A 26,645-nucleotide genomic window follows, 5' to 3' on the forward strand; every position below is an offset into this window, starting at 1 on the left:
ATCTTGACAACAGTGCATGGCCATAGCAGCACCCCTGTCCCAGTGCGGGGCACAAGTACCGAAACCCCAAAACCCAACTGCATTGTGGATTATAATAGGTACATGGGGGGGGTCGACCTGTCAGATCAAGTGCTGAAGCCTTACAGTGCTATGAGAAAAACAAGGTTCTGGTATAAAAAATTAGCTGTACACATAGTACAAATGGCACTGTACAACGCATTTGTACTACATCGATGTGCAGGCCAAAGGGGGACATTCCTGGAGTACCAAGAGGCAGTAATAAAGGCCCTTATTTTTGGCAACCAGGAACAGGGGGGCCCTAGTACTTCTGGAAGCGAGGCCTCGCGAATTGTACCAGGGCAACATTTTCCGAGTGAAGTCCCCCACACTGGAAAGAAAGGAAGGTCCCAGAAACGATGTAGAGTATGCTACAAAAAGGGGATAAGAAAGGACACAACTTACCAATGTGAAACCTGCCCCACACAACCAGGCTTGTGTATCAAAGATTGTTTTAAGATATATCACACTTCCCTTGAATTTTAATGTACTCCACACAGCTTGTACAAAGAGCCGCATGCCATTACCTTCCCTTCTGAGTCTTGCCATGTGTCCAAACAGAAATTGGTACTTATGTAGTAACTGGGCTGCCGATTTTGAAATTGGGTCCATCGCATCGCATCGCACCCGACCAAATCGCATGCGATGCGATGCGATGCGATGGACCCGATTTTTCCATAGGATTCAATGTTAAAATGGACTGAGTCCATTTTAACATGGAATTCAATGGGAAAAGGGGTCCTTTTCATACCCCTACTATCCAAGTGGGCATGGAGTTGGATATAAACCTGTGGCGAGCGTAGCGAGCCACCGAGCCCGAAGCGTGGCGAGCGTAGCGAGCCCCGCGAGGGGACACAGAATACCGTCCCCTCGCGGGGCTCGCTTCGCTCGCCACGCTTCGGGCTCGGTGGCTCGCTACGCTCGCCACAGGTTTATATCCAACTCCATGCCCACTTGGATAGTAGGGGTATGAAAAGGACCCCTTTTTCCCATTGAATTCCATGTTAAAATGGACTCAGTCCATTTTAACATTGAATCCTATGGAAAAATCGGGTCATCGCATCGCATCGTATGCGATGCGATGCGATATCGCATCGCATCGCATCTGATTGTATGCCTTAACTTAAGGCATACAATCAAAAAATCGGCAGCCCAGATACTACATAAGTACCCAGAAATTTACAAACACATATATGCTATTGCCATACTCAGGAGAAAAAGCACCCCATAATATGTTACACAATTTCTCCTATTAACCCTTGTGAAAATGGCACATTTTGATCTAAAGTTACAAATTAATGGAAAAAATTAGTTTTTTTTATTTTCACAGCCCATAACAATTTGACAAAACACCAGTGGGGTCAAAATGCTCACTACGGCCGTAAGTGAGTTCCATGAGGGGGGCTAGTAACAAAAAGGTATCACTTGCTTGGGATTTCCACTGCACAGGTACAATATGGGCTCTGCAAATGCAAGATGGCGCCCGAAAACCATTCCAGCAAACTCTGTGATAAAATGGCACTCCTTCCCTTCTGAAGCCTGCTGTCTGCCCAAATAGCGTTTTACAACCATATATGGGGTATTGCCATACTCAGGAGAAATTTTGTAACAAATTTTGGGGTGCTTTTTCTACTATTGCCCTTTGTGGAAGTATAAAATTATGGGGTGAATCTACAAAAATTAATGGAAAAAATTACATTTTTCATTTTCACGTATCGATGCCTAACAATTTGACAAAACACCAGTGGGGTTAAAGTACTCACTATACCCATAGATGAGTTCCTTGAGGGGTGTAGTTTACAAAATGGTATCACTTGTTGGGGTTTTTGACTGCTCTGATATAACAGGGGTTCTGCAAATGCAACATGGCGCATGAAAACCATTCCAGCAAAATCTGCGCCAAAAACGCCAAATGGTGCACCTTCCCTTCTGAAGCCTGCTGTCTGCCCAAATAGCGTTTTACAACCATATATGGGGTATTGCCATACTCAGGAGAAATTGTGTAACAAATTTTGGGGTGCTTTTTCTACTATTGCCCTTTGTGGAAGTATAAAATTATGGGGTGAATCTACAAATTAATGGAAAAAATGTCATTTTTCATTTTCACGTATCGATGCCTAACAATTTGACAAAACACCAGTGGGGTCAAAGTACTCACTATACCCATAGATGAATTCCCTGAGGGGTGTAGTTTGCAAAATGGGGTCACTTGTGGGGGTTCCACTGTATTGGTGCTTCGGGGGTCTTGCTAATGCGACATAGCACCCACCATTCATTCCACCAGAATCTGTGCTGCAAAATCCAAATATCACTCCTTCCCTTCTGAGTCCTGCCATGCACCCAAATGGTATTTTTTGGTCCCATATGAGGCATTGCCGTACTCGGGAGAAATTGCGGCACAGATTTTGGGGTGCTTTGTCTCCTTCATTCCTTGTGAAAATGAAAAATTTTGAGCCAGAACTTCATTTTTGTGTAAAAAAATGTAATTTTGCATTTTCACAGCCCAGTTGTACCAAAATTGGTGAAACCCCTGGGGGTTTGAAATGTACACTATACCCCTAGATAAATTCCCTGAGGGGTGTAGTTTGCAAAATGGGGTCACTTGTGGGGGAGGTTCCTAACTTTTAGCATCTTATGGTGCCTAGAAACCTACATGGTGCATAAAAAATAATCTCATAAAAAGGAGGCTCCAAAATCAAGTAGGTGCTCCTTCTATTATGAAGCCTGTGGTTTGGTCAACGTGCACACTAGGGCCACATATAGGATATTTATGAAAACAAAAGAATTGGGGGAATCAATTTTTAGTCACATTTCTCTAGTAAAATCTACTGTGTTCCTTAGAAAAATGTATTAAAATTTAAAATCTGCTAAAAAAATGAAATTTTGAAATTTCACCTACACTTTGTTTTAATTCCTGTGAAACACCTAAAGGGTTAACAAACTTCCAAAATGCTGTTTTGAATACTGTGAGGGGTGCAGTTTTTGAAATGGCATCATTTATGGGGGTGTCTCACATACAAGTCCCTCAAAGTCACATCAGAACTGAACTGGTCCCTAAAAAAATCAGTGTTTGAAATTTTCTTGAAAATTTGAGAATTTGCTATTTATATTTTAAGCCTCCTAGTGTCCAAAAAAATTAAAAGGAGGCTGAAATAATGATGGCAACATAAAGTAGACATATGGTCTTTGTTAGTTATTAACTATTTTGAGTGGTATGATTATTTGTCTCACAAGCAGAAAATTTAACATTTTGCAAATTGCAAAATTTTCAGTTTTTTTTCCAAATTTTGGTATTTTTCACAAAAAAACACAGGCTGTATCGACCAAAATTTGCCACTAACTTAAAGTACAATGTGTCACGAGAAAACAATCTCAAAATCAGTTGGATAAGTAAAAGCATTAGAAAGTTATTCCCACATAAATTGACACATGTCTGATTTGAAAAATAGGGCTGCGTCCTTTGGGCCCAAATAGGCCGCGTCCTTAAGGGGTTAACTACCTAATTGGCTATCCCTCAAAACACAAACTCCAAGGCTCATGGGTAATCTGCCTAGCAACAATATATTTCATTAACCAATCAGAAATTTCAATGGATGTTAAATAATCTCACGCTTATGCAGCTCTCGCTTAATCTAGTCGCTCATGCGGCCTTCGGCATGTTTTACACTCGTCGGGGCGTTCGCAAAATGATTGACAGACAGGGGGTGGTCGCTGGGATCCACCCAGCGTTTCATGGGCGTGCTCACAAAAACTGTTGGCACGTCCATGGAAACGCTGGACACCTTCGAACGCAGACTTGCCCCAGTCTCAGGACTTTCAAAGGGAACGGAGTACCCAAGGTAACCACACATAATGAAAGGCCAGATTTGTTTTTTATATCTACATTTTTTTAAATATTATTGTGGGGCTTTTATTTTTGGTAACATGTTTTTCTTAAAATTTGCATTTTTACATGTGGTGAAACCCAAGGTACTAGAGCGAGGTTTAACACTAACACACACACACACACACACACACACACACACAAAAACAGTTTCCAGGGTTAAGGCAGCTAAAGGCACTGTAACTTGCACCCCCCCCCCCCTTGTGTTTGCCAATGGACGATAAAAGAAAATAACAGGAACTTGGACGACCATCCAATTGGCTTTGCCAAATGTTTGCCTGTAAATGTTCTATTGATGTGGCCTAATTTCAGTGTTGTTAGATTGTAGCAGGTAAAATGTCACCTACTGTAATGTCCCATCTGTAGCTGCCATGGCCCATCTTGGATCCCGTAGCTTGCTGCCGCACTGTAACGGCCAGTTAGGCTGCATTGTCATGAATATCTTCAGCCAATAAATGATCTGTGCATCGACAACAGATATATAGTAGCGTCTACCATAAATATACCTAGGACTTATCTTTGTACACCTTTGTAAGCATAGACTATGTCAGTAGCAATCATTCCTTTTATATTTCAGGCCTCGGAGCTCATTCAGAAAAGGAGGGCGCCTTCACTTCCACCGAAAAGACACAACTGCAATAATGTACAAAACAGGTAAAGTTCAATTACACCTTTAACCTTAATAACACAGCAATATAAATGTAAGCTCGCAGGAGAGAAAAGTAATCATGACTGTGATAAACCTCGCTGTAAGAGTCCGCCTCGGAGAACGGAGCTAAGAGCGGCTCTTCCACGGGATAGAGGATTATTTACTGGTCCCGGTATTTATGCTGCTGTATAGCTGCAGGCACCAGAGGCCAGAGGATCCGGAACCATCCCACTAATATGCCTGCAGAATGGAAGCTTATTAGGAGCTCTGCACGTCTCTATATAGTGGTGTGGAGCTGCTGCATCAGAATATATACACTGAGCGGCCAAATTCTAACCAGGCCAGTAGTGTGTTGGCAGGGCCAAAACTAGGATTTTGGGTGCCCGGGGCTCCTCATTGAGCTAAAGGGCATCTAGTAGCTATTTACATTCACTTAGTACCCCCTGCAGTGACTGTGTGCTAAGCGAGTCTCCCCCGCAGTGACTGTGTGCTAAGCGAGTCTCCCCCGCAGTGACTGTGTGCTAAGCGAGTCTCCCCCGCAGTGACTGTGTGCTAAGCAAGTCTCCCCGCTGTGACTGTGTGCTAAGGAAGTCTCCCCGCTGTGACTGTGTGCTAAGCAAGTCTCCCAGCAGTGACTGTGTGCTAAGCAAGTCTCCCCGCAGTGACTGTGTGCTAAGGAAGTCTCCCCACTGTGTCTGTGTGCTAAGCAAGTCTCCCCCGCAGTGACTGTGTGCTAAGCAAGTCTCCCAGCAGTGACTGTGTGCTAAGCAAGTCTCCCCCGCAGTGACTGTGTGCTAAGCAAGTCTCCCCCGCAGTGACTGTGTGCTAAGCAAGTCTCCCCCGCAGTGACTGTGTGCTAAGCAAGTCTCCCAGCAGTGACTGTGTGCTAAGCAAGTCTCCCCCGCAGTGACTGTGTGCTAAGCAAGTCTCCACCGCAGTGACTGTGTGCTAAGCAAGTCTCCCCGCACCGACTGTGTGCTTAGCAAGTCTCCCCGCACCGACTGTGTGCTTAGCAAGTCTCCCCGCACCGACTGTGTGCTGAGCAAGTCTCCCCGCACCGACTGTGTGCTAAGCAAGTCTCCCCGCAGTGACTGTGTGCTAAGCAAGTCTCCCCCGCAGTGACTGTGTGCTAAGCAAGTCTCCCACGCAGTGACTGTGTGCTAAGCAAGTCTCCCCCGCTGTGACTGTGTGCTAAGCAAGTCTCCCCCGCTGTGACTGTGTGCTAAGCAAGTCTCCCCGCAGTGATTGTGTGCTAAGCAAGTCTCCCCGCAGTGACTGTGTGCTAAGCAAGTCTCCCCGCAGTGACTGTGTGCTAAGCAAGTCTCCCCCGCAGTGACTGTGTGCTAAGGAAATCTCCCCGCAGTGACTGTGTGCTAAGCAAGTCTCCCCGCAGTGACTGTGTGCTAAGCAAGTCTCCCCGCTGTGACAGTGTGCGCTAAGCAAGTCTCCCCGCTGTGACTGTGTGCGCTAAGCAAGTCTCCCCCGCGGTGACTGTGTGCTAAGCAAGTCTCCCCGCAGTGTGCTAAGCAAGTCTCCCAGCAGTGACTGTGTGCTAGGCAAGTCTCCCAGCAGTGACTGTGTGCTAAGCAAGTCTCCCCGCAGTGACTGTGTGCTAAGCAAGTCTCCGAGCAGTGACTGTGTGCTAAGCAAGTCTCCGAGCAGTGACTGTGTGCTAAGCAAGTCTCCGAGCAGTGACTGTGTGCTAAGCAAGTCTCCCAGCAGTGACTGTGTGCTAAGCAAGTCTCCCAGCAGTGACTGTGTGCTAAGCAAGTCTCCCAGCAGTGACTGTGTGCTAAGCAAGTCTCCCAGCAGTGACTGTGTGCTAAGCAAGTCTCCGAGCAATGACCGTGTGCTAGGCAAGTCTCCCTGCAATGACCGTGTGCTAAGCAAGTCTCCCCGCAGTGACTGTGTGCTAAGCAAGTCTCCCCGCAGTGACTGTGTGCTAAGCAAGTCTCCCCGCAGTGACTGTGTGCTAAGCAAGTCTCCCCGCTGTGACAGTGTGCGCTAAGCAAGTCTCCCCGCTGTGACTGTGTGCGCTAAGCAAGTCTCCCCCGCGGTGACTGTGTGCTAAGCAAGTCTCCCCGCAGTGTGCTAAGCAAGTCTCCCAGCAGTGACTGTGTGCTAGGCAAGTCTCCCAGCAGTGACTGTGTGCTAAGCAAGTCTCCGAGCAGTGACTGTGTGCTAAGCAAGTCTCCGAGCAGTGACTGTGTGCTAAGCAAGTCTCCGAGCAGTGACTGTGTGCTAAGCAAGTCTCCGAGCAGTGACTGTGTGCTAAGCAAGTCTCCCAGCAGTGACTGTGTGCTAAGCAAGTCTCCCAGCAGTGACTGTGTGCTAAGCAAGTCTCCCAGCAGTGACTGTGTGCTAAGCAAGTCTCCCAGCAGTGACTGTGTGCTAAGCAAGTCTCCGAGCAATGACCGTGTGCTAGGCAAGTCTCCCTGCAATGACCGTGTGCTAAGCAAGTCTCCCCGCAGTGACTGTGTGCTAAGCAAGTCTCCCCGCAGTGACTGTGTGCTAAGCAAGTCTCCCCGCAGTGACTGTGTGCTAAGCAAGTCTCCCAGCAATGACTGTGTGCTAAGCAAGTCTCCCCGATGTGACCGTGTGCTAAGCAAGTCTCCCAGCAGTGACTGTGTGCTAAGCAAGTCTCCCCGCTGTGACTGTGTGCTAGGCAAGTCTCCCAGCAGTGACTGTGTGCTGAGCAAGTCTCCCAGCAGTGACTGTGTGCTGAGAAAGTCTCCCCGCAGTGACTGGTGCTAAGCAAGTCTCCCCCGCAGTGACTGTGTGCTAAGCAAGTCTCCCCCGCAGTGACTGTGTGCTAAGCAAGTCTCCCCGCTGTGACTGTGTGCTAAGCAAGTCTCCCCCGCAGTGACTGTGTGCTAAGCAAGTCTCCCCGCAGTGACTGTGTGCTAAGCAAGTCTCCCCCGCAGTGACTGTGTGCTAAGCAAGTCTCCCCGCAGTGACCGTGTGCTAAGCAAGTCTCCCAGCAGTGACTGTGTGCTAGGCAAGTCTCCCAGCAGTGACTGTGTGCTGGGCAAGTCTCCCAGCAGTGACTGTGTGCTAAGCAAGTCTCCCCGCAGTGACTGTGTGCTAAGCAAGTCTCCCAGCAGTGACTGTGTGCTAAGCAAGTCTCCCAGCAGTGACTGTGTGCTAAGCAAGTCTCCGAGCAGTGACTGTGTGCTAAGCAAGTCTCCGAGCAGTGACTGTGTGCTAAGCAAGTCTCCGAGCAGTGACTGTGTGCTAAGCAAGTCTCCGAGCAGTGACTGTGTGCTAAGCAAGTCTCCCAGCAGTGACTGTGTGCTAAGCAAGTCTCCGAGCAATGACTGTGTGCTAGGCAAGTCTCCCAGCAGTGACTGTGTGCTAAGCAAGTCTCCCCGCAGTGACTGTGTGCTAAGCAAGTCTCCCAGCAGTGACTGTGTGCTAGGCAAGTCTCCCCGCAGTGATTGTGTGCTAAGCAAGTCTCCCCGATGTGACTGTGTGCTAAGCAAGTCTCCCCGCAGTGACTGTGTGCTAAGCAAGTCTCCCCGCAGTGACTGTGTGCTAAGCAAGTCTCCCCGCAGTGACTGTGTGCTAAGCAAGTCTCCCCGCTGTGACAGTGTGCGCTAAGCAAGTCTCCCCGCTGTGACTGTGTGCGCTAAGCAAGTCTCCCCCGCGGTGACTGTGTGCTAAGCAAGTCTCCCCGCAGTGTGCTAAGCAAGTCTCCCAGCAGTGACTGTGTGCTAGGCAAGTCTCCCAGCAGTGACTGTGTGCTAAGCAAGTCTCCGAGCAGTGACTGTGTGCTAAGCAAGTCTCCGAGCAGTGACTGTGTGCTAAGCAAGTCTCCCAGCAGTGACTGTGTGCTAAGCAAGTCTCCCAGCAGTGACTGTGTGCTAAGCAAGTCTCCCAGCAGTGACTGTGTGCTAAGCAAGTCTCCCAGCAGTGACTGTGTGCTAAGCAAGTCTCCGAGCAATGACCGTGTGCTAGGCAAGTCTCCCTGCAATGACCGTGTGCTAGGCAAGTCTCCCTGCAATGACCGTGTGCTAAGCAAGTCTCCCCGCAGTGACTGTGTGCTAAGCAAGTCTCCCCGCAGTGACTGTGTGCTAAGCAAGTCTCCCCGCAGTGACTGTGTGCTAAGCAAGTCTCCCAGCAATGACTGTGTGCTAAGCAAGTCTCCCCGATGTGACCGTGTGCTAAGCAAGTCTCCCAGCAGTGACTGTGTGCTAAGCAAGTCTCCCCGCTGTGACTGTGTGCTAGGCAAGTCTCCCAGCAGTGACTGTGTGCTGAGCAAGTCTCCCAGCAGTGACTGTGTGCTGAGAAAGTCTCCCCGCAGTGACTGGTGCTAAGCAAGTCTCCCCCGCAGTGACTGTGTGCTAAGCAAGTCTCCCCCGCAGTGACTGTGTGCTAAGCAAGTCTCCCCGCTGTGACTGTGTGCGCTAAGCAAGTCTCCCCCGCAGTGACTGTGTGCTAAGCAAGTCTCCCCGCAGTGACTGTGTGCTAAGCAAGTCTCCCCCGCAGTGACTGTGTGCTAAGCAAGTCTCCCCGCAGTGACCGTGTGCTAAGCAAGTCTCCCAGCAGTGACTGTGTGCTAGGCAAGTCTCCCAGCAGTGACTGTGTGCTGGGCAAGTCTCCCAGCAGTGACTGTGTGCTAAGCAAGTCTCCCCGCAGTGACTGTGTGCTAAGCAAGTCTCCCAGCAGTGACTGTGTGCTAAGCAAGTCTCCCAGCAGTGACTGTGTGCTAAGCAAGTCTCCGAGCAGTGACTGTGTGCTAAGCAAGTCTCCGAGCAGTGACTGTGTGCTAAGCAAGTCTCCGAGCAGTGACTGTGTGCTAAGCAAGTCTCCGAGCAGTGACTGTGTGCTAAGCAAGTCTCCCAGCAGTGACTGTGTGCTAAGCAAGTCTCCGAGCAATGACTGTGTGCTAGGCAAGTCTCCCAGCAGTGACTGTGTGCTAAGCAAGTCTCCCCGCAGTGACTGTGTGCTAAGCAAGTCTCCCAGCAGTGACTGTGTGCTAGGCAAGTCTCCCCGCAGTGATTGTGTGCTAAGCAAGTCTCCCCGATGTGACTGTGTGCTAAGCAAGTCTCCCCGCAGTGACGTTGAGCTGAGCAAGTCTCCATTATTATGCATGCTAGGATTATTTATATTACTGTTACATTGCTATTTGCTGCCAGGCACTGATGGCTGCTACTCTGCTTTCTGTCTATTGCTTTCCCCAAGTATATATGTTTTTCTGAACATTCCATTTCATATGGCGTTTGATGGTTGACTCCTGCCGTGTCTGTGGGGAGTATTATCCTGCTGCGATATAATAACCTCACCCAGCTTAGCGTTATCACAAAATGAAGGCACCTTACATTCTAGGCCACAGCTGTAACGATTGTGGTGAGCGGGGCCCAATAATCCCTTTTTGTACCACGTAATAGCTTCAGCCCGGTCTGAATATAATCTGTATCTAACTACGCTCTAAGGTGAATTCTCTATTGCAGAATTTGCAAGTAGCCAACGCATATAGGGGTGATTCTTGGTGGCTCGTGAAGCTGCACCAGAGGCGCCGCCTGTCCGAGCAACCCCCCCGCCGACGATTCCCCTCTTTAACATGCGATGTATCCGCAGCAGTCGAAATCATTCCTGCTGCCTTCGCAAAAAAAAGTCAGTAGAAACTGAGTTTTATTTGGGTCGCCAGGACGAAGAAGGGGTGTTTGGCTGACGTCCAGTGGCGTCAGCAGCCCGCCCTGGTGTCTAACTTCCGTTACCGATAATCTAGACGCAGTCGATATCTTTAGACGTCTAACTATACCGGTTGGACCAAGCGTGGTTCGCACACAGCAGTTACATAGTGATTTCTGTTCTGTAATGCAGAAAGATGACCAGCAGTGGGTACGACCGGCGGTGCGGATGTCCGCGGTCAGAATACCTCTCACCAGGCATATCGCGCTGCATGGCGTATTGAGGCTGTATGTATGAGGACACATTTGTGCATAGTGTCCGTCTAAGCCGGCGCCTGAAAGGTTCTTTGCTGTCTACAACGCCCTTAAATTCTGAATTTATAATCCCGCATTAATGACACTACTATAATCACAGAGGAAAGAATGGACAACAAGTACCAGATTGCCTGTCTTTTTCCATCCCACATTCTCCGATGTATTATCATAAAATATAACTAAGGGTTCCTAAACTAAAAAAAAGGTGTATATATTTTTAAATACATTGCTAGGGGGTCTATACATATAATGGTTGCAGCATTTTTCAATTTGCCGGCTTGTTGGAGAAGCAGAAAAGGTCACGTCCAGTCCCCTGATCCGCTCTTGGCTCGTTTGTCCTCTTGGGAGCTAAAATCCCCTAAACAACATTTTTCCCTATAATAAGAAGTTTCTAAAAATATTTTGCCATGAGTTCTCCATTATAAATGTCTGCCCTGGGAATATCATAGCGGAGATCTGCACAGTAATGGGGAAAACCCGAGGAGAGGACAAGACTTATAGTAACAGATTCAGAGTGTAATGAATATACAGGTCGGGTCTCCCTTATCCGTGTATTCCAAAAACCGAAATATTCAGAAATCCGTGGGTTTGCAGAATATTTCGGGTCCCCCCCCCTCCACCCCTTTTTTGATACTTACCTCTTCCCCTGATGTCCACGGCGGCCTCCGGGATCCTCTTCAGTGGCTTACCTTTTGAATATGCTCTATGTTCACAAAGAGGGGATGCGGTCAAAATCCCGGCAGTCGGAATCCCAACGGTCGAAATATCGACGCCGGAACCCCGACCGCCGCAATGCCGGCACTTTGTCCCTCTATGGGTGTCGTGGACAGAATAAAATAGTGTGCCGAGCATAGCGAGGCACCATGCCCCCCCCCCCCCTGTCAGTATTGCAGCGGTCGGGATTCCGACTTCGGTATTTCGACCGTCGGGATTCCGACTGCCGGGATTTGATACTAATCCCACAAAGAGGTATCTTTGCCATCAGGTGTGGAACCTCACAGGGGGGTATAGAAGGGTCTATACCATTGCCATATAAGTGTATGGGGGTGTTGATTTCAACAGAAATGTGCATAGACCAGGGGTAGCCTCCTACAGGCCTTGAGAGCTACCAACAGTTAACTTTATCCAGGTCTCCTCACCTTTTGGCTCTTTTAAAATGTGTCAGTGAGTAATGTCTGTGCGGCAGTTGGGTGGTCTGGGAAAGGTGAACTGTTTGTAGCTCCTGTGGACTGGAGTTGGCTACCTCTGGCATGGACAAACTCAAGGTGTAGGTTTTTTCTGTATTATTGAATTAACGTTATTATAATTCATGGCTACAGGTCATAAATCGTGTCCAGCCTTGCACAAGGAATACTAGGTTCCGTGTAACCCCCTACACCAACATAAATGCCACATTTACCATTCCTTCCAAAGGGTTTAAGCAGCCAGGAGGTACGTCATGGGTAAAGCAACTCTTCCTTAAAAAGTTATTTTCCGGAATGAACTTGTAATGTGTTTTCCCCACTAATTACGAGTTTGATTCGGTCTTCCAGCTGTGTAGTTTGTATCTTGAGGCATCCGTGCAAATTCCCAATTAAGAAGAATTAGGCAGCAGATAAATAATGTATGAGCAATCCCAGGAACATTGATTCTGCGTTCATCGTGTCTCTGGGGTTCGTGTGGTTCCACTTGTCTCTTTTGTGTAGCCTTCTGTGCCGTACAAGCTGTGTCTAACACAGGAACACTATGTGACAAGTCCTTAATGCAAGCGAGAAGCGTTTTCTAAACTGTTGCTACTCTTCCCTGAAAGTTTTCCACATTGGAAACTATGGGCCTGCTTCCACAGCAAATCTCATAGAAGGTGGAGTAGCTGAAGCCGCAGTGTGCATCGTCCTGGAGGACTACTGGACTCCAGTTCCAGTGCCGGGGAAGCTATGGCCTGATAGGCTGACGCTCATTGAGGACAGGTGGGGATGGCTGTTTCAAAAAATCAGGGTGTTGGCCTCATTTTCTGTGCTTCTGAGTCTTCCGACGCAAATGTAGTGTCCTTAGCTGCCTTTCTGAATAAGCTCAGGCCTACCTAGGAGGCCTATGGATGTCTGTTGGTGATCAGATGACGGGTCTCTGGGTGAAGATTGGATCTGCCAAGCCGGCAGTGGACATCTTTCGACCTAAGACGTCCCTGGAACCATTAGCGTACATTCCCATTGCTCCTACAATGTTATATATTGAACCTGGCCAGAATTGCACTGAACAGCAGATTTTCTGTGAAATCCACTCAAGTGCCCATACAATAAGTGTTATTTGGAGAGAGGACTTTTCAGCACTAAATCCACCCTAAACTGTCCAAATAAGAGGTGTGGGGTAAAGCCGGCACTTAATTTATTTATATATTTACAGTTTCTTATATAGAGCAGCAGATTCCGTTACAGTGTCTTATATAGAGCAGCAGATTCCGTTACAGTGTCTTATATAGCGCAGCAGATTCCGTTACAGTGTCTTATATAGCGCAGCAGATTCCGTTACAGTGTCTTATATAGAGCAGCAGATTCCGTTACAGTGTCTTATATAGCGCAGCAGATTACGTTACAGTGTCTTATATAGCGCAGCAGATTACGTTACAGTGTCTTATATAGCGCAGCAGATTACGTTACAGTGTCTTATATAGAGCAGCAGATTCCGTTACAGTGTCTTATCTAGCGCAGCAGATTCCATTACAGTGTCTTATATAGCGCAGCAGATTCCGTTACAGTGTCTTATATAGCGCAGCAGATTCCGTTACAGTGTCTTATATAGTGCAGCAGATTCCGTTAGTGTCTTATATAGCGCAGCAGATTACGTTACAGTGTCTTATATAGCGCAGCAGATTCCGTTACAGTGTCTTATATAGCGCAGCAGATTCCGTTACAGTGTCTTATATAGCGCAGCAGATTCCGTTACAGCATCTTATATAGCGCAGCAGATTCCGTTACAGCATCTTATATAGCGCAGCAGATTCCGTTACAGCGTCTTATATAGCACAGCAGATTCCGTTACAGCGTCTTATATAGTGCAGCAGATTCCGTTAGTGTCTTATATAGCGCAGCAGATTCCGTTAGTGTCTTATATAGCGCAGCAGATTACGTTACAGTGTCTTATATAGCGCAGCAGATTACGTTACAGTGTCTTATATAGCGCAGCAGATTCTGTTACAGTGTCTTATATAGTGCAGCAGATTCCGTGACAGTGTCTTATATAGTGCAGCAGATTCCGTTACAGTGTCTTATATAGCGCAGCAGATTCCGTTACAGCGTCTTATATAGCGCAGCAGAGTCCGTTACAGTGTCTTATATAGCGCAGCAGATTCCGTTACAGTGTCTTATATAGCGCAGCAGATTCCGTTAGTGTCTTATATAGCGCAGCAGATTCCGTTACAGTGTCTTTTATAGTGCAGCAGATTCTGTTACAGTGTCTTATATAGTGCAGCAGATTCCGTTACAGTGTCTTATATAGCGCAGCAGATTCTGTTACATTGTCTTATATAGCGCAGCAGATTCCGTTAGTGTCTTATATAGTGCAGCAGATTCTGTTACAGTGTCTTATATAGCGCAGCAGATTCTGTTACATTGTCTTATATAGCGCAGCAGATTCCGTTACAGGTTCTTATATAGCGCAGCAGATTCCGTTACAGTGTCTTATATAGCGCAGCAGATTCCGTTACAGTGTCTTATATAGCGCAGCAGATTCTGTTACAGTGTCTTATATAGCGCAGCAGATTCTGTTACATTGTCTTATATAGCGCAGCAGATTCCGTTAGTGTCTTATATAGCGCAGCAGATTCCGTTACAGTGTCTTATATAGCGCAGCAGATTCCGTTACAGGGTCTTATATAGCGCAGCAGCTTCCGTTACAGGTTCGTATATAGTGCAGCAGATTCCGTTGCGCTTTACAATAGTAGACAGTGATAAAACAAAATGGGTAACAACGGACAGACTTGGAGGTAGGAGGGCCCTGCTGCAAGCTTACAATCTATAGGGACATAGGAGGGAAACACGAGGACAGGCACCAGTAATAGCATAGCTTGTAGGTCCAGAAGGGAAGCTATATAATACATAAGTGCCTCAGAGGTTTATGCGTATGTTACTTATATATGATAGGCTTGCCTGAAGAGGTGAGTTTTCAGGGAACGCTTGAAAGTTTGGAGGCTAGTGGAGTCTTATTGTGCGTGGAAGGGCATTCCATAGGATGGGAGCAGCCCAATGAAAGTCCTGTATTAGTGAATGGGAGCTAGTGATCCGTGCAGAAGAGAGACGCAGATCTTGTGCAGAGTGGAGTGGTTGAGATGGGAGATATTTTGAGATAAGTAGAGAGATATAAGCTGGTGCAGTATGGTTAATTGGATGGAAGCGTCTCCTAAACAATTAGATCTGAGTCCAGGTCCTACAGTTTTCAGTCTCCATTCCAGACCTCTAGTATCCTTTTACACCGAAATCCAGGGTCTGACCCAGGACTTACCCCGTTCCTACTGAGATACTCCATTCTTGGCTCTTGGAGATGACATCATCTCTAAGCGCAAGAAACTCAAGAACTCTCTGAACAACGGACTGGTGACCTGCAGTTGGGTTGGGCATGTCCTTTCTTGAAGGGTGTCTAATGACACAAGCTATCACTGGGGAGAAGTAAGATTACAGCCTGTCCGTATGAAGAGGGTACAAAATGGAAAAGTCCAGCCCATATGGGGAGGCTGTAATCTCTCCCTTCCCAGGGACAGCTGTCACAAACACCATTCCAATTTGATCCAATCACAATGCTACAAACCAGTGTCAAAACTCCCAGATACATTGGAGGCAGTGGCTGCTGGGCTCCAGTTGTCAAAGTGACCCCAAGAATCCCATTTCATTGAGATTTGCTACAGTCACTACTGACTTACAAACCGTCTCTGTAGCCTCCTTGAGCCTTGTGATAATGAATCGTTATTCTCCCAGATGTGTCCTGCGCTAGGCAGTGCATATTCACTTCCCGCCAGCCAAATGCCTGCCCCCCCCAGCCGCCACCCAAATCCGTGCACTAGCATGCGAGCGGGTATGTTCGCATACACATCCGATGGCATGCTGTCGCACGCCAGAAAAAACATTCGGTGGTCGATCACCATAAAAAATTTTTTTTACCCTTCGCTAATAGAAGTCAGTTTAGACTTACTTTTATTCTAGCCGGAGATGGCCAAATTCGGGGCGGCCGCTGATGTCATGTGATGTCAGCCACCCGCTCCAAGCATTCATTCTGCAAGTGACTCTTCCTACTGATCAATGCAGCTCAGTCACCAACTGTCACCACAGTGTCCGGACCAGCCTCGGCACCACAGCATCTGGTTCTCCTGGGTCCACAGCATTTCCACTTGCCGCCGGGGTATTGCCATGTCAACGAGGCACCACCAGGAACTGACACTCCTCTACAACAGGTCGCATGACCTATTGGTGACAATTCATACAGATTACCTGCGCCACAGTCACTTATCATTTATTGCTTTTGTCCACGTACAGTATATGTTGTATGTCAATCTTACTCATACTGTATATATTTTTTATTAAAATTGTGTGCATTGGCCAGGGGAGCGAATTCGGCCATATTCGCTCCCCTGGCCAATGTATTAAAGTTGGCCTTGGCCTAAACGTGATTGAACAGGCTGGTGGTTCTAAGCTGTCGGACTGCTAATACCCCTTTCACACCAGAAAATGCAGGGACCCACCCAGGAATATGGCCCCTGCATTTTCTTGTGTGTGAAGGGGGCAGGAAGGAGGCAAGGAGGAGAGCCGGCAGGAGGCGGGCAGGCGGCGGGATGGCGGTGGAGGCGGGCAGGAGGTGTGTAGAATACTCACCCCGGTTGCTGGTCCTCCGTGCAGGCCAGGGGTCCACATGGGCGGCGGGCGCAAATGATGGGACAGCCGGCGGTTGAAGGTGACGCAGCTCTCCGGTGCCCTCACTGCCGCCGTAGAGCTGTGTCATCTTCATCCGCCGCCTGTCCTGTCATTTGCGCCCACCGCCTGTGTGGATCCCCGGCCGGACAGCACACGAGGACTGGCAACCCGGGTAAGTATCCCCTACCCCATTCACACCGGCCAGGTCCCCGGGTTAAACCCGGGAACAACCCTGCTCCAATTTATGCTGGTGTGAATGGGGTATTAATAAGCAGCAGGGGCCGCTGTAGAGAGCCCTAATGTTTCCATTCTCCGCATGTGAATGTCTATACTCCACATATACTGCCTGATACTGTGTCAGTGCCATACGATGCTAATCATACGTGACTATTTGTTATTCATACCCTTTCTTTGTGTACCGCATCCTGTATGAATGGGAACAGTTTCCCATTACTGTGTGTGCACCCCGGGCTGATTCTAAATCCTGCTTCTTTGTCAGTAATAATATCTCCGTAATTATCCCAACAGGACCGAGGCGCGCACAACATTTCCCAGTTTGTTTGCATGACTGGCGCAGCTCGCCAAGACCATGACTCTGCATAATCACCTCATTACTCATTCATCTCACAATTAAAATAATAACGTTGACACCGCAGCAGGCACCTCAGGAAGAAAACATTTGTTCCGTGGATTTATACAAGTTCAGGTTTCTTGTGAGCTAATAAAAGCAGAGAGCTGATGAGTGAAACGAATCAGATGAACTCGTACTTGCTTCCTGGAAGCTGCGGGAGGCTCACGTTTTTTGGAATAGTCCCCCGCCGTCCTGGAGAAGTAGAAGGCTCCCCCGCAACAAAGATAGCATGTAAAGGTGCCCATACGCTATGCGATTTTGGGCCGATTTCACCCTATTCGGCACTTTGGGCCGATAAATCTAGTGAAATCGGCCCAAAATCGCATGTTTGTGATATCCGATCTGATGCGCGGTCCTGTCCGCATCGAACTGGATCAGTAGGTCGGAGGGGCTGCACATGAGATCATGTCCGACCAGCGGGTGGTGAGGAGCAGCGGGGCTAGTGGCAGGTGCTGGTGCTGCAGCAGGCGGTGAGGGCAGCAGGGCGGGCGGTTGGTGCTGAGCCGAACGTTCAGCAGGATGGGCAGCGGCGGGTATTAGAAGTTTAAAATAACCTGTCAAATTCTATTACCCGCCGCTGCCCTTCCTGCTGAACACCTGCTAGCGCTCAGCAGCCGCCACTCGTCCCGCTGCTCCTCACCGTCTGCTGCAGCACCTGCCGCCCATCCTGCTTCTCCTCACTGCCTGCTGCAGCTCCCCAGTTTTACATGTGATAATTCGCATGCCAAATCATATGTGAGCCTCCCGGGGAGCTGCCGGGCGGATCACAGGAGAATTGGGACAAGTCGGCCTAATGTATAGGGGCCTTTACTCCCTTGCAATCATGGAAGCCATGGGATGGAGGCGGGGCTAAATGACTATATCTGTCTCAGGGAGTTTCCCTGTGTTGGGGGTGTGGCCTAATGAGATCATTTGGTCCCATCCAATGAAGTGCCCTGAAGTGTCTCCTCTCCCGGTGAGGAGACTTACAAAGTAAAGGCTGAACTGTTCTAAGTGTCTGCTTTGTACTACTTTACAGCAAAGAGCCCGCCTAGGTCCATGGGCCTAATTCAGACCTGATCACACAGCAATGTTGTTAGCAAATGGACAAAACCATGCTTCACTGCAGGTGGGGCAGATGTAACATGTACAGAGAGAGTTAGATTTGGGTTAGTTATTTTGTTTCTGTGCTGGATAAATACTGGCTGTTTTTATTTTTACAATTATTTTTATTTATTTATTAACAGTTTCTTATATAGCTCAGCATATTCCGTTGCGCTTTACAATAGCAGACAGTGATACAACAAAACAGGGTATTTACAGACAGTCAAAATGTAGGAGGGCCCTGCTCGCAAGCTTACAATCTATAGGGAAATAGGCATTGATACATAAGGATAGATACTGTATTCTTTATTGCATCGATTCCACCAGAACGCAAGGTTCTAGGACTGGTTCTGGAATTTAATAAGCTTGCCTGAAGAGATGAGTTTTTAGGGAACGCTTATAGGTTTGGAGACTGGAGGAGAGTCTTATTGTGCTTGGGAGGGCATTCCACAGAGTTGTTGCAGCCCGAAGAAAGTCCTGCAGTCGGGAATGGGAGCGAGTAATGAGTGTGGATGAGAGACATAGATCTTGGGAGGAGCGTAGAGGTCGTGTTGGATGATATTTTGAGATAAGAGAAGATATGTATGTTGGTGTAGTTTGGTTTATGGCTTTGTGTGTAAGTAAAAGAATTTTGTATTGAATACGGTAGAATACAGGTAACCAATGAAGTGACTGACAGAGTAGCTTTGCAGACGATGAACGTCTGGCTAGGAAGATTAGCCTTGCAGCTGCATTCATAATGGACTGTAGTGGTGAGAGTCTGTATTGGGGAAGGCCAATAAGGAGACTATTGCAATAATCAATGCGTGAGATGATGAGAGCATGGATTAGAGTTTTTGCAGTGTCTTGTGTAAGGTAAGGGCGAGTTTTAAATATGTTTTTTAGGTGCATGTGGCATGATTTTGAGACAGATTGAATGTGGGGTACAAAGGAAAGTTCTGAGTCAAGGATAACACCTAGGCAGCGAGCTTGAGAGGTAGGAGTGATTGTCATCTTCTCAACAGCGATAGAGATATCAGGTTGGTAACTACTATTTATTGGCGGAAATATAATTAATTCTGTTTTTGAGATATTAAGTTTGAGGTGGCGAGATGACATCCAGGATGAAACAGCAGAAAGGCATTCAGAGACACGGCTCAATACAGATGGGGACAGGTCCGGGGAGGATAGGTAGAGCTGAGTATCATCCGCATACAGATGATACTGAAATCCAAAGGAGCTGATTAGTTTGCCAAGAGATGAGGTATAGATTGAGAAAAGCAGGGGACCTAAAACTGAACCCTGAGGTACTCCAACTGAAAGAGGTAGCGAAGAGGAGGTAGAATCAGAGAAACGAACACTAAAGGAGCGGTTAGAAAAGTAGGATGAGAACCAAGAGAGGGCTGTGTCTTTAAGACCTATGGATTGTAGTGTTTGTATGAGAAGTGTGTGGTCAACAGTGTCAAAAGCAGCAGAGAGATCTAGAAGAATTAGTAGTGAGTAGTGGCCTTTAGACTTAGCAGTGACCAGATCATTCACAACTTTAGTCAGTGCTGTCTCTGTGGAGTGTTGTGCACGAAAGCCTGACTGATGCGGGTCCATTAAGTTGTGCGAGTTAAGAAAGTGTGTGAGGCGAGTATAAGCAAGTCTTTCAAGTAGTTTGGAGGTGCATGGAAGTTGAGAAATGGGACGGTAGTTTGAGAGAGAGCTTGGATCAGAATTCTGTTTTTTCAGAATCGGAGTAATAACTGCTTGTTTGAACAATGAAGGAAAGACACCAGTAGAGAAAGAGAGGTTACAGATTTTAGTTAAGATTGGAATGAGCACAGGAGACAGAGATTTACTAATTTGCGAGGGTATAGGGTCAAGAGGAGAGGTAGTAGAGTGGGAGGCAGAGAAAAGTGCAGATACTTCATCTTCATTTGTGGGATCAAATGAAGCAAATGCTTCAGAGGGCTCAGGTATGGAATTGAGCATATCACCAACTGAGTTGGAGCATACCAATTCATCTCTGATCTTGTCAATCTTATCCCTGAAGTAGGAAGCAAGATCTTGTGCATGGATAGTGGTTGGTGGCTTGGGTGAGGGAGGGTTGAGAAGGGATTTAAATGTATTAAAAATACGTTTTGGGTTAGAAGCTTGAGCAGAAATGAGAGTTTGGAAATATGTTTGTTTGGCAGTTTCCAGGGCATAACTATAGTACTGGTAGATATTCTTATATGTAAAGAAATCCATTGGACTGTGAGATTTACGCCATTTACGCTCAACTTTGCGTGAGATATTTTGTAGGTGTCTCGTTAATTTAGAGTGCCACGGTTGGCGTCTAGGCCTACGTGGAGTGTGGTGGGTAACTGAAGCCACTTCATCCAGGGCTGTTTTGAGGGTTAGGTTTAGGTGTGATACCGCCATCTCAGGAGTAGTGAATGCAGAAATAGGAGCAAGCTGTTGTTGCAGTGAGGAGGAGAGTACTTGAAAATTAATATCATTAATATTTCTGCGGGCTTGAGGTGGATTAAAGGATTTCTGTGTTTTTGAGTTAGAAGTACTAGAGGACAGCATGCAGGTGATAAGGTTGTGATCTGAGAGAGGGAAAGGAGAATTGGTGAATTCCGACACTGAGCACAGCTTAGTGAATATCAGATCAAGACAGTGGCCATCCCGATGAGTAGAGGAGTCAGTCCATTGGGAGAGGCCGAGAGAGGAGGTTAGAGAGAGTAGTTTGGAGGCATGAGCAGCAGATTTTGGGCTATCAATAGCAATGTTGAAGTCACCCATGATGATGGTTGAGATGTCAGCGGAAAGGAAGTGAGGGAGCCAGGCAGAAAATTCTTCCAGAAATCGTGTTGGCTGCCCAGGTGGGCGATAGATAGCTGCAACACGCAGCGAGAAAGGAGTGTAAGTTCTGATGGAATGTACTTCAAATGATGTGAATCTGAGTGATGGAATCTGTGGTATAACTTTGTATGTGAAGGATTGGGATAGTAATATTCCAACCCCACCTCCTCTGCTGTCACCAGGCCTGGGTGTGTGTGTGAAGTGGAGAGCACCATGTGACAGGGCTGCAGGGGAGGCTGTGTTTGTTTGGGAGAGCCATGTTTCTGTTATAGCCAGCAGGTTGAAGTTGTTTGAAATGAAGAGGTCGTTGATGGATGTTAATTTGTTGCCAACAGAGCGTGCATTCCATAATGCACATTTTAGTGATTTGGGGGATGATGGGAGGCATTTGATGTTTATGAGGTTAGTTGGATTACTATGTTCCTGAGAGTTAGGTGCCTGCGAGCGGGGCAAGTAGCTGGGGCCTGGATTAAGTGAAATGTCACCAGCTAATAGAAGCAGTAGAGAGAGATAGGTGTAGCTGCAGGTGGTTTGTGAATGTTGTTTTCTGACAGTTTGTGGATGTTATTGTCAATGTAGAGAGATAGGTAAAAATCTCATGAGTGTTAATAAGAGGGGTGTGGATAATGGAGGCAGAAATGTGTATAGAGGGCTGAGCTTCAGGGAGAGAGAGAGAGAGAAGAGACTGATTTTGAGAGAAAACCATGGAGAGCGAAGCAGAGCAATGCAATATAGATTTCAGTTGGATTACTCCTCACCCATCTCTCACTGCACATGTTACATCTGCCCCACCTGCAGTGCAGCATGGTTTTGTCCATTTGCTAACAAAATGTGCCATGCAATCAGATCTGAATTAGGCCCAATATCTGTATATATCATGTCCGAGAACGCCATAGGACGCACGACGTTGCTGTAGATGTATGTTGTGTTGCAGTGTAATGATACTCTTTTATACTCATGGCAAACCCATACTTGCTGAGAGGAGAAGCTTCTGTGCACTTTGTGGGGCTGGGCATAAAGCCCCGCCCCCAGCACAACAAACCGTCATCATTGGTAGGCCTGTGGTTAAGGGGAGGGGCTAAATGTTGCAAAACCGCATCATTCAGGCAAACCTGCTATTCCAGCAATTGTTTTTTCCAATCTGTCCTTATCACTGAAAAGCCAGCGGGATGTGGGGGGCGTTCCCAGAGGTGAGGGGGACTACCCGAAAAAGTGTTTGGGGAAGTAATTTAAGTTCTCAGCGATGTTCAGCTGCATATAGGCCAGAGAACTTCATTGCTGGAGACTCCCACTTATATGGGTAGTCTCTCACAACCCTGAAACAGTGGGTACTCTGACATCCCAGCCGCTTTCTAGGGAATCGGGATACACAGATACAGCCTGGAAGGGGGCAGGGCTAAAATAACACAAATCACCATAACTTTTTACCCTGCCCCTCCTCAAGGACTCCTGATACATTATGGGGGTGGGCCTAGTTATGCGCATGCTTGAGACCCATGAGATTGACCCATCATCAACATGTTTAGACCCTGGGTATATGAGAAGATAGCCCACCAGGTGAAGAATGTTTCTGGGTTGCTGTTGCCTTTAAAACAAAATGTCCCTTTAAATCTAACAGCTAATCCCTGACCTGTAGCAGCTTCCTGTAACTTGTAGACCGATATACCCCAATGTCTGCACTGATTGGGTCTATGGGCCTTATTTTGGTTCATTCTTTCTGACAAAATCCTTCTTAGATGGACAAAACCATGTGCACTGCAGGGGGGGGGGGCAGATGTAAAATGTGCAGAGAGAATTAGATTTGGGTGAGTAATTTTGTTTCTGTGCAGGGAGAATACTGACTGCTTTATTTTTACACTGCAATATAGATCTCACTTTGAAGTAAAACCCCACCCAAATCTAATTCTCTCTGCACATGTTACATCTGCCCCACCTGCAGTGCACATGGTTTTGTCCATCTAAGAAGGATTTTGTCAGAAAGAATGAACCAAAATAAGGCCCTGAATGTCACACATATGCTTTATACAGGATACATGCAGAGAGTAGACTCTGGCTTTGTGCGTATGTCTAGGTCTCCAGGAACATGGTGCCCAGGCCTTGTTCTTGGGGACATCTCTATTGCACATGTGCAAATCACCAGGAAAATGGCTGGGAATAATCATGGAGATTGTTACTGTCCAACTTCTGAATGGACAATGGACTTGGGAAAAGTAGAGATCCTTGTTTTTTTTCTTATTGTGTTACTATTATTATTATTTATTTACTATTAATATTATTATTATTATTACAGAAGTAACCTTGTTTTCAATGTTCTCCTTTTACTATTTTCATTTATTTGTTAGATTAGATTACATTCACGACACAGACCTGACTCACCCCTGACACTGGTTTCTTTTCAGAAGTTCAAAAGGAATTGAGAAACTGGAAGTGGATCCGAAAGCGTATTCCTTTCCCGACGTGACAAATATCATCCAGGAGAAGGGAAGCGGGGTCCGCGGACCACTTCAGTTACGGAGCTTCACTCCTGAAGACGCGAAGGAGCACGACCAAGGTTTCACAGACAACTTGGAAGTTCCACCACTTATATGAGAGAAGCCAATACACGATGGCTTAATTCCAGTGGTGGAACTACAAATACTAGCATGCCCTAACTACTTCTAGCTGAGGCTTACAGTTCCAGAGCAACTGTAGAAACCAGAAGAAATTCTAGTCATGCTGAAGACTCAATGGAGCAGATGTACTAAGCCTTGAAAATTGATGAAGTGGAGACGATAAAGTGCCAGCCAATCAGCTTCTAACTGCCATGCTTAAGCTTCAAAAGTGATAAAACAACCAACCAATCAGCTCCTGCCTGACATTTTTTTCAAACACAGCCTGCAACATGGCAGGTAGGAGCTGATTGGTTGGTTGTTTATCACTCTCCAATTTATCACTTTTGAAGCTTAATGCATCTAGCCCTGGGTTTGAAAAATAACAGCTAGGAGCTGATTGGTTGCTATTTTATCTCTCTCTCCAACTTATCACATTGATACGTCTGGCTGTATATATAAAAAGACATTGTGGCACTACATTACATAGAATGCCCTGCCAGCCTCCACCAGCCTATTCTGATGATAAGCTAATCGAAAGTATTATACATATTTCCTAATTACCTGTAATGTGTTTACACAGCGCAATTAAACTTTCTGAATGTATAATTATCAGCGTGTGTTCTACATCCTCTGTTTGAATTGTCTGGAGGATTTATCTGCAGTTACAGTAGCTATAATTAATTGTAATTATTGAAATTATAACTAGCTTGAAAAAGTGATTTTCCAAGTAGTTGTATTGCATTAAAAAATGGCAATAACGTTACATGTATGTATGTATATGTATATATATTAGCGATTACACGACATTCCAGTATACATTATGTGTTCACATTGATTAAACCTTATGTGTTTTTTTCCTGCTGGGAACAACCTGCGATCTATTGGGGAATCGGCAAAACACATCCCCAACCCACCAAACCCTATAATGTTTAGCTCCGAATTGGTAACGGTAGAAGAGGGAGTAGACTAGGGGCAGAGAAGGCGGTGCAGATCCCCCAATACGCATGTGAGACCTTTGGTTCCCCAGCTGAAAGTGGCGTTCTTATCACAGGGCGTCCTGCGTTGTTTTTTGCGTCCCTTTTTTTTTGCCAGATTCCCATTATAAGTATGGGAAATGCGATCTGCTTACTGGAAAGGAATGCAAATGAAAGGGTTTGGTGTCGTTTTTCACAAAAACTGCTCTAAAAGCCCTTTTAATGTATTCTGGTGATCATTATATACAGATAGAGCGCCTCTCAGCCGGCGATGGGGATCGCCAGATATATCTCTGTATAAAAGGCTAACCTCCTCTTTTTGAGGTGAAGTACCGTCAGTGACCACTAGAGGCCACGTGACGGACCAAATTACTTAACAGAAAGTGAAACCAAAATGATCTGTTTCAAACTTGCTGGATATGGACAGAGGTCGTGAGAGCTGTGAAGACAGAGGGTAGTATTCAATGATATTTTTCACTATGTGCAGCGAATCCTGTTTAGGATTCGCCATCCTCCCGGTCCGCCGCCAGCCCTCCCTCTCCCCAGTGAGCACATGACGGCGAATTTTAACCCCCCTGGGTTGCCGGGGGGACGGCGGAAGGCAGGGAGATGGAAGTCTCCCTGCCTGCGCCGCACGCTGCACACAGCAGCAGGGGGGAGAAGGAGGGCTGGCGGGGACACAGGCAGCAGAAGCTGCTTTCCAGAGGAGACAGGGCAGGCTCGGAGGTGGAGGGAGCACTGCGCTGGTCCCGCGCGTGCATATTTTATGAGCGGGACCAAGTGCAGTGAATATTAATGAGAAACTCCCCACCCCCTGCTGACATCATGTAAACAAAAAACATTTTTTTAAATTAAATATATATCATGTGCTGCAAGCACACGAATCCAAATAGAACAACAAACAAAAAAGAAAACCTTTATTTTAAAAGAACACATTCCAGTTCACCAAAAAAAGATGGCGAATGCAAAACGGTGAATCACGGCGAAAATCACGCTGAATGCAGTTTTCCATCCTAGCATTGAATACACTCTCGGCGAGTTAGAGTCAAAACCCCATTAAAATCCACCAGCGAATTGCAGCGAGCATGAAACGGAGAACTGGCCGGCATTCACTGTTTGCTTTCGGCGAACAGTGATTGTTGAATCGGGTGAATCAGATTTTCAGTGAAAAAGATTCACCGCAAGGGTAGGAGCAGATAGGGACTCAGCCGTCATTGTGACGGGCTTTTTGCTAGTACTAAAATAATGCAAAAATGGTATCATCACACTTAGTCAGTCTTCCATCTTTCTATTTAGTGTGTGTGTGGGGGGAGTTAGCCTTCATGTATTTTTTTGTAGTAGAATGTATTATTGGGCGAGATTCTCTATTACAGAAATGCGGTAAAAACCCCGTTATCGGGTTTTTACCGCATTTCTGTATTCTCTAACCTCCCTCCGCAGTGTCACCGCTGCGGAGGGAATCGCCAGCAAAAGCTGGCGGTTCCCTGCAGAAGGCTATGGGCTTCTTACCGCAGCGGTGTGTGAGGGATCCGTCACGGATCCCTCCCAGCATGCCCTGCGGCCGGCGCGTCAGTCTGCGCATGCGCAGACGGACTCCCGGGTCATAGACCCGGAAGTCCAGCAACGGCGCCGCATCGCAAGGGACAGCTCTTACCGCAAGAGCTGTCCCTTGCGTTAATGACCGCATATTTTAGAGAATATGCGGTCATTAGAAATGCGGTTTCTGGCGAAGAGGGCTGCGGATTTTAGAGAATCCCGCCCTTTGTCTTAAATGTTTTTTACACTATCACTTGTTTCTATAGATACAGATAATCCCTTAGGATGAATGACAGTTTCCAGTTCTGAAGAATAATAATATTACTGTATTCATATTTTTTAATACCTGTGTTTGGTTACTACAGTATGTTGTACTATTGTTGTTTACTATGTTTCCATGTGTATCATTTGAATACATATAAAAAAAAAGTCTAGGAAGTCCATCACCTGCTTCCATTGTGACTTTGTATCGTGCATTGTGTGAAAGCAGAGGATATTGTTGTCCACAAGTAGCATTTTCTCAGAATTGGAAGTATAAATATAATTTATAGGGGTACGGAAGCCGATCCCGGGGCAGTTTGTAAAGTGGAACTAATCCGCCCAATC

General features: G+C 46.8%; 1 protein-coding gene across 2 annotated transcripts in view; it reads left to right on the top strand.

The window, feature by feature from the left end:
- Positions 1-25,853, top strand: part of DNAAF11 (dynein axonemal assembly factor 11) — an 81,158-nt gene extending 55,305 nt beyond the window's left edge. For both annotated transcript variants that reach the window (XM_083144860.1, XM_083144859.1), the window contains exons 11-12: positions 4,518-4,594; positions 23,338-25,853. In XM_083144860.1, coding sequence (XP_083000986.1) covers positions 4,518-4,594; positions 23,338-23,527 — 267 coding nt within the window. In that variant the 3' untranslated portion in view covers positions 23,528-25,853. The remainder of the gene's footprint in view (positions 1-4,517; positions 4,595-23,337) is intronic.
- The last annotated feature ends 792 nt before the right edge of the window (positions 25,854-26,645 follow it).

The sequence above is a fragment of the Crinia signifera genome, chromosome 5 (genome assembly GCF_055691185.1).
Source record: "Crinia signifera chromosome 5, ASM5569118v1, whole genome shotgun sequence".
NCBI lineage: Eukaryota > Metazoa > Chordata > Amphibia > Anura > Myobatrachidae > Crinia > Crinia signifera.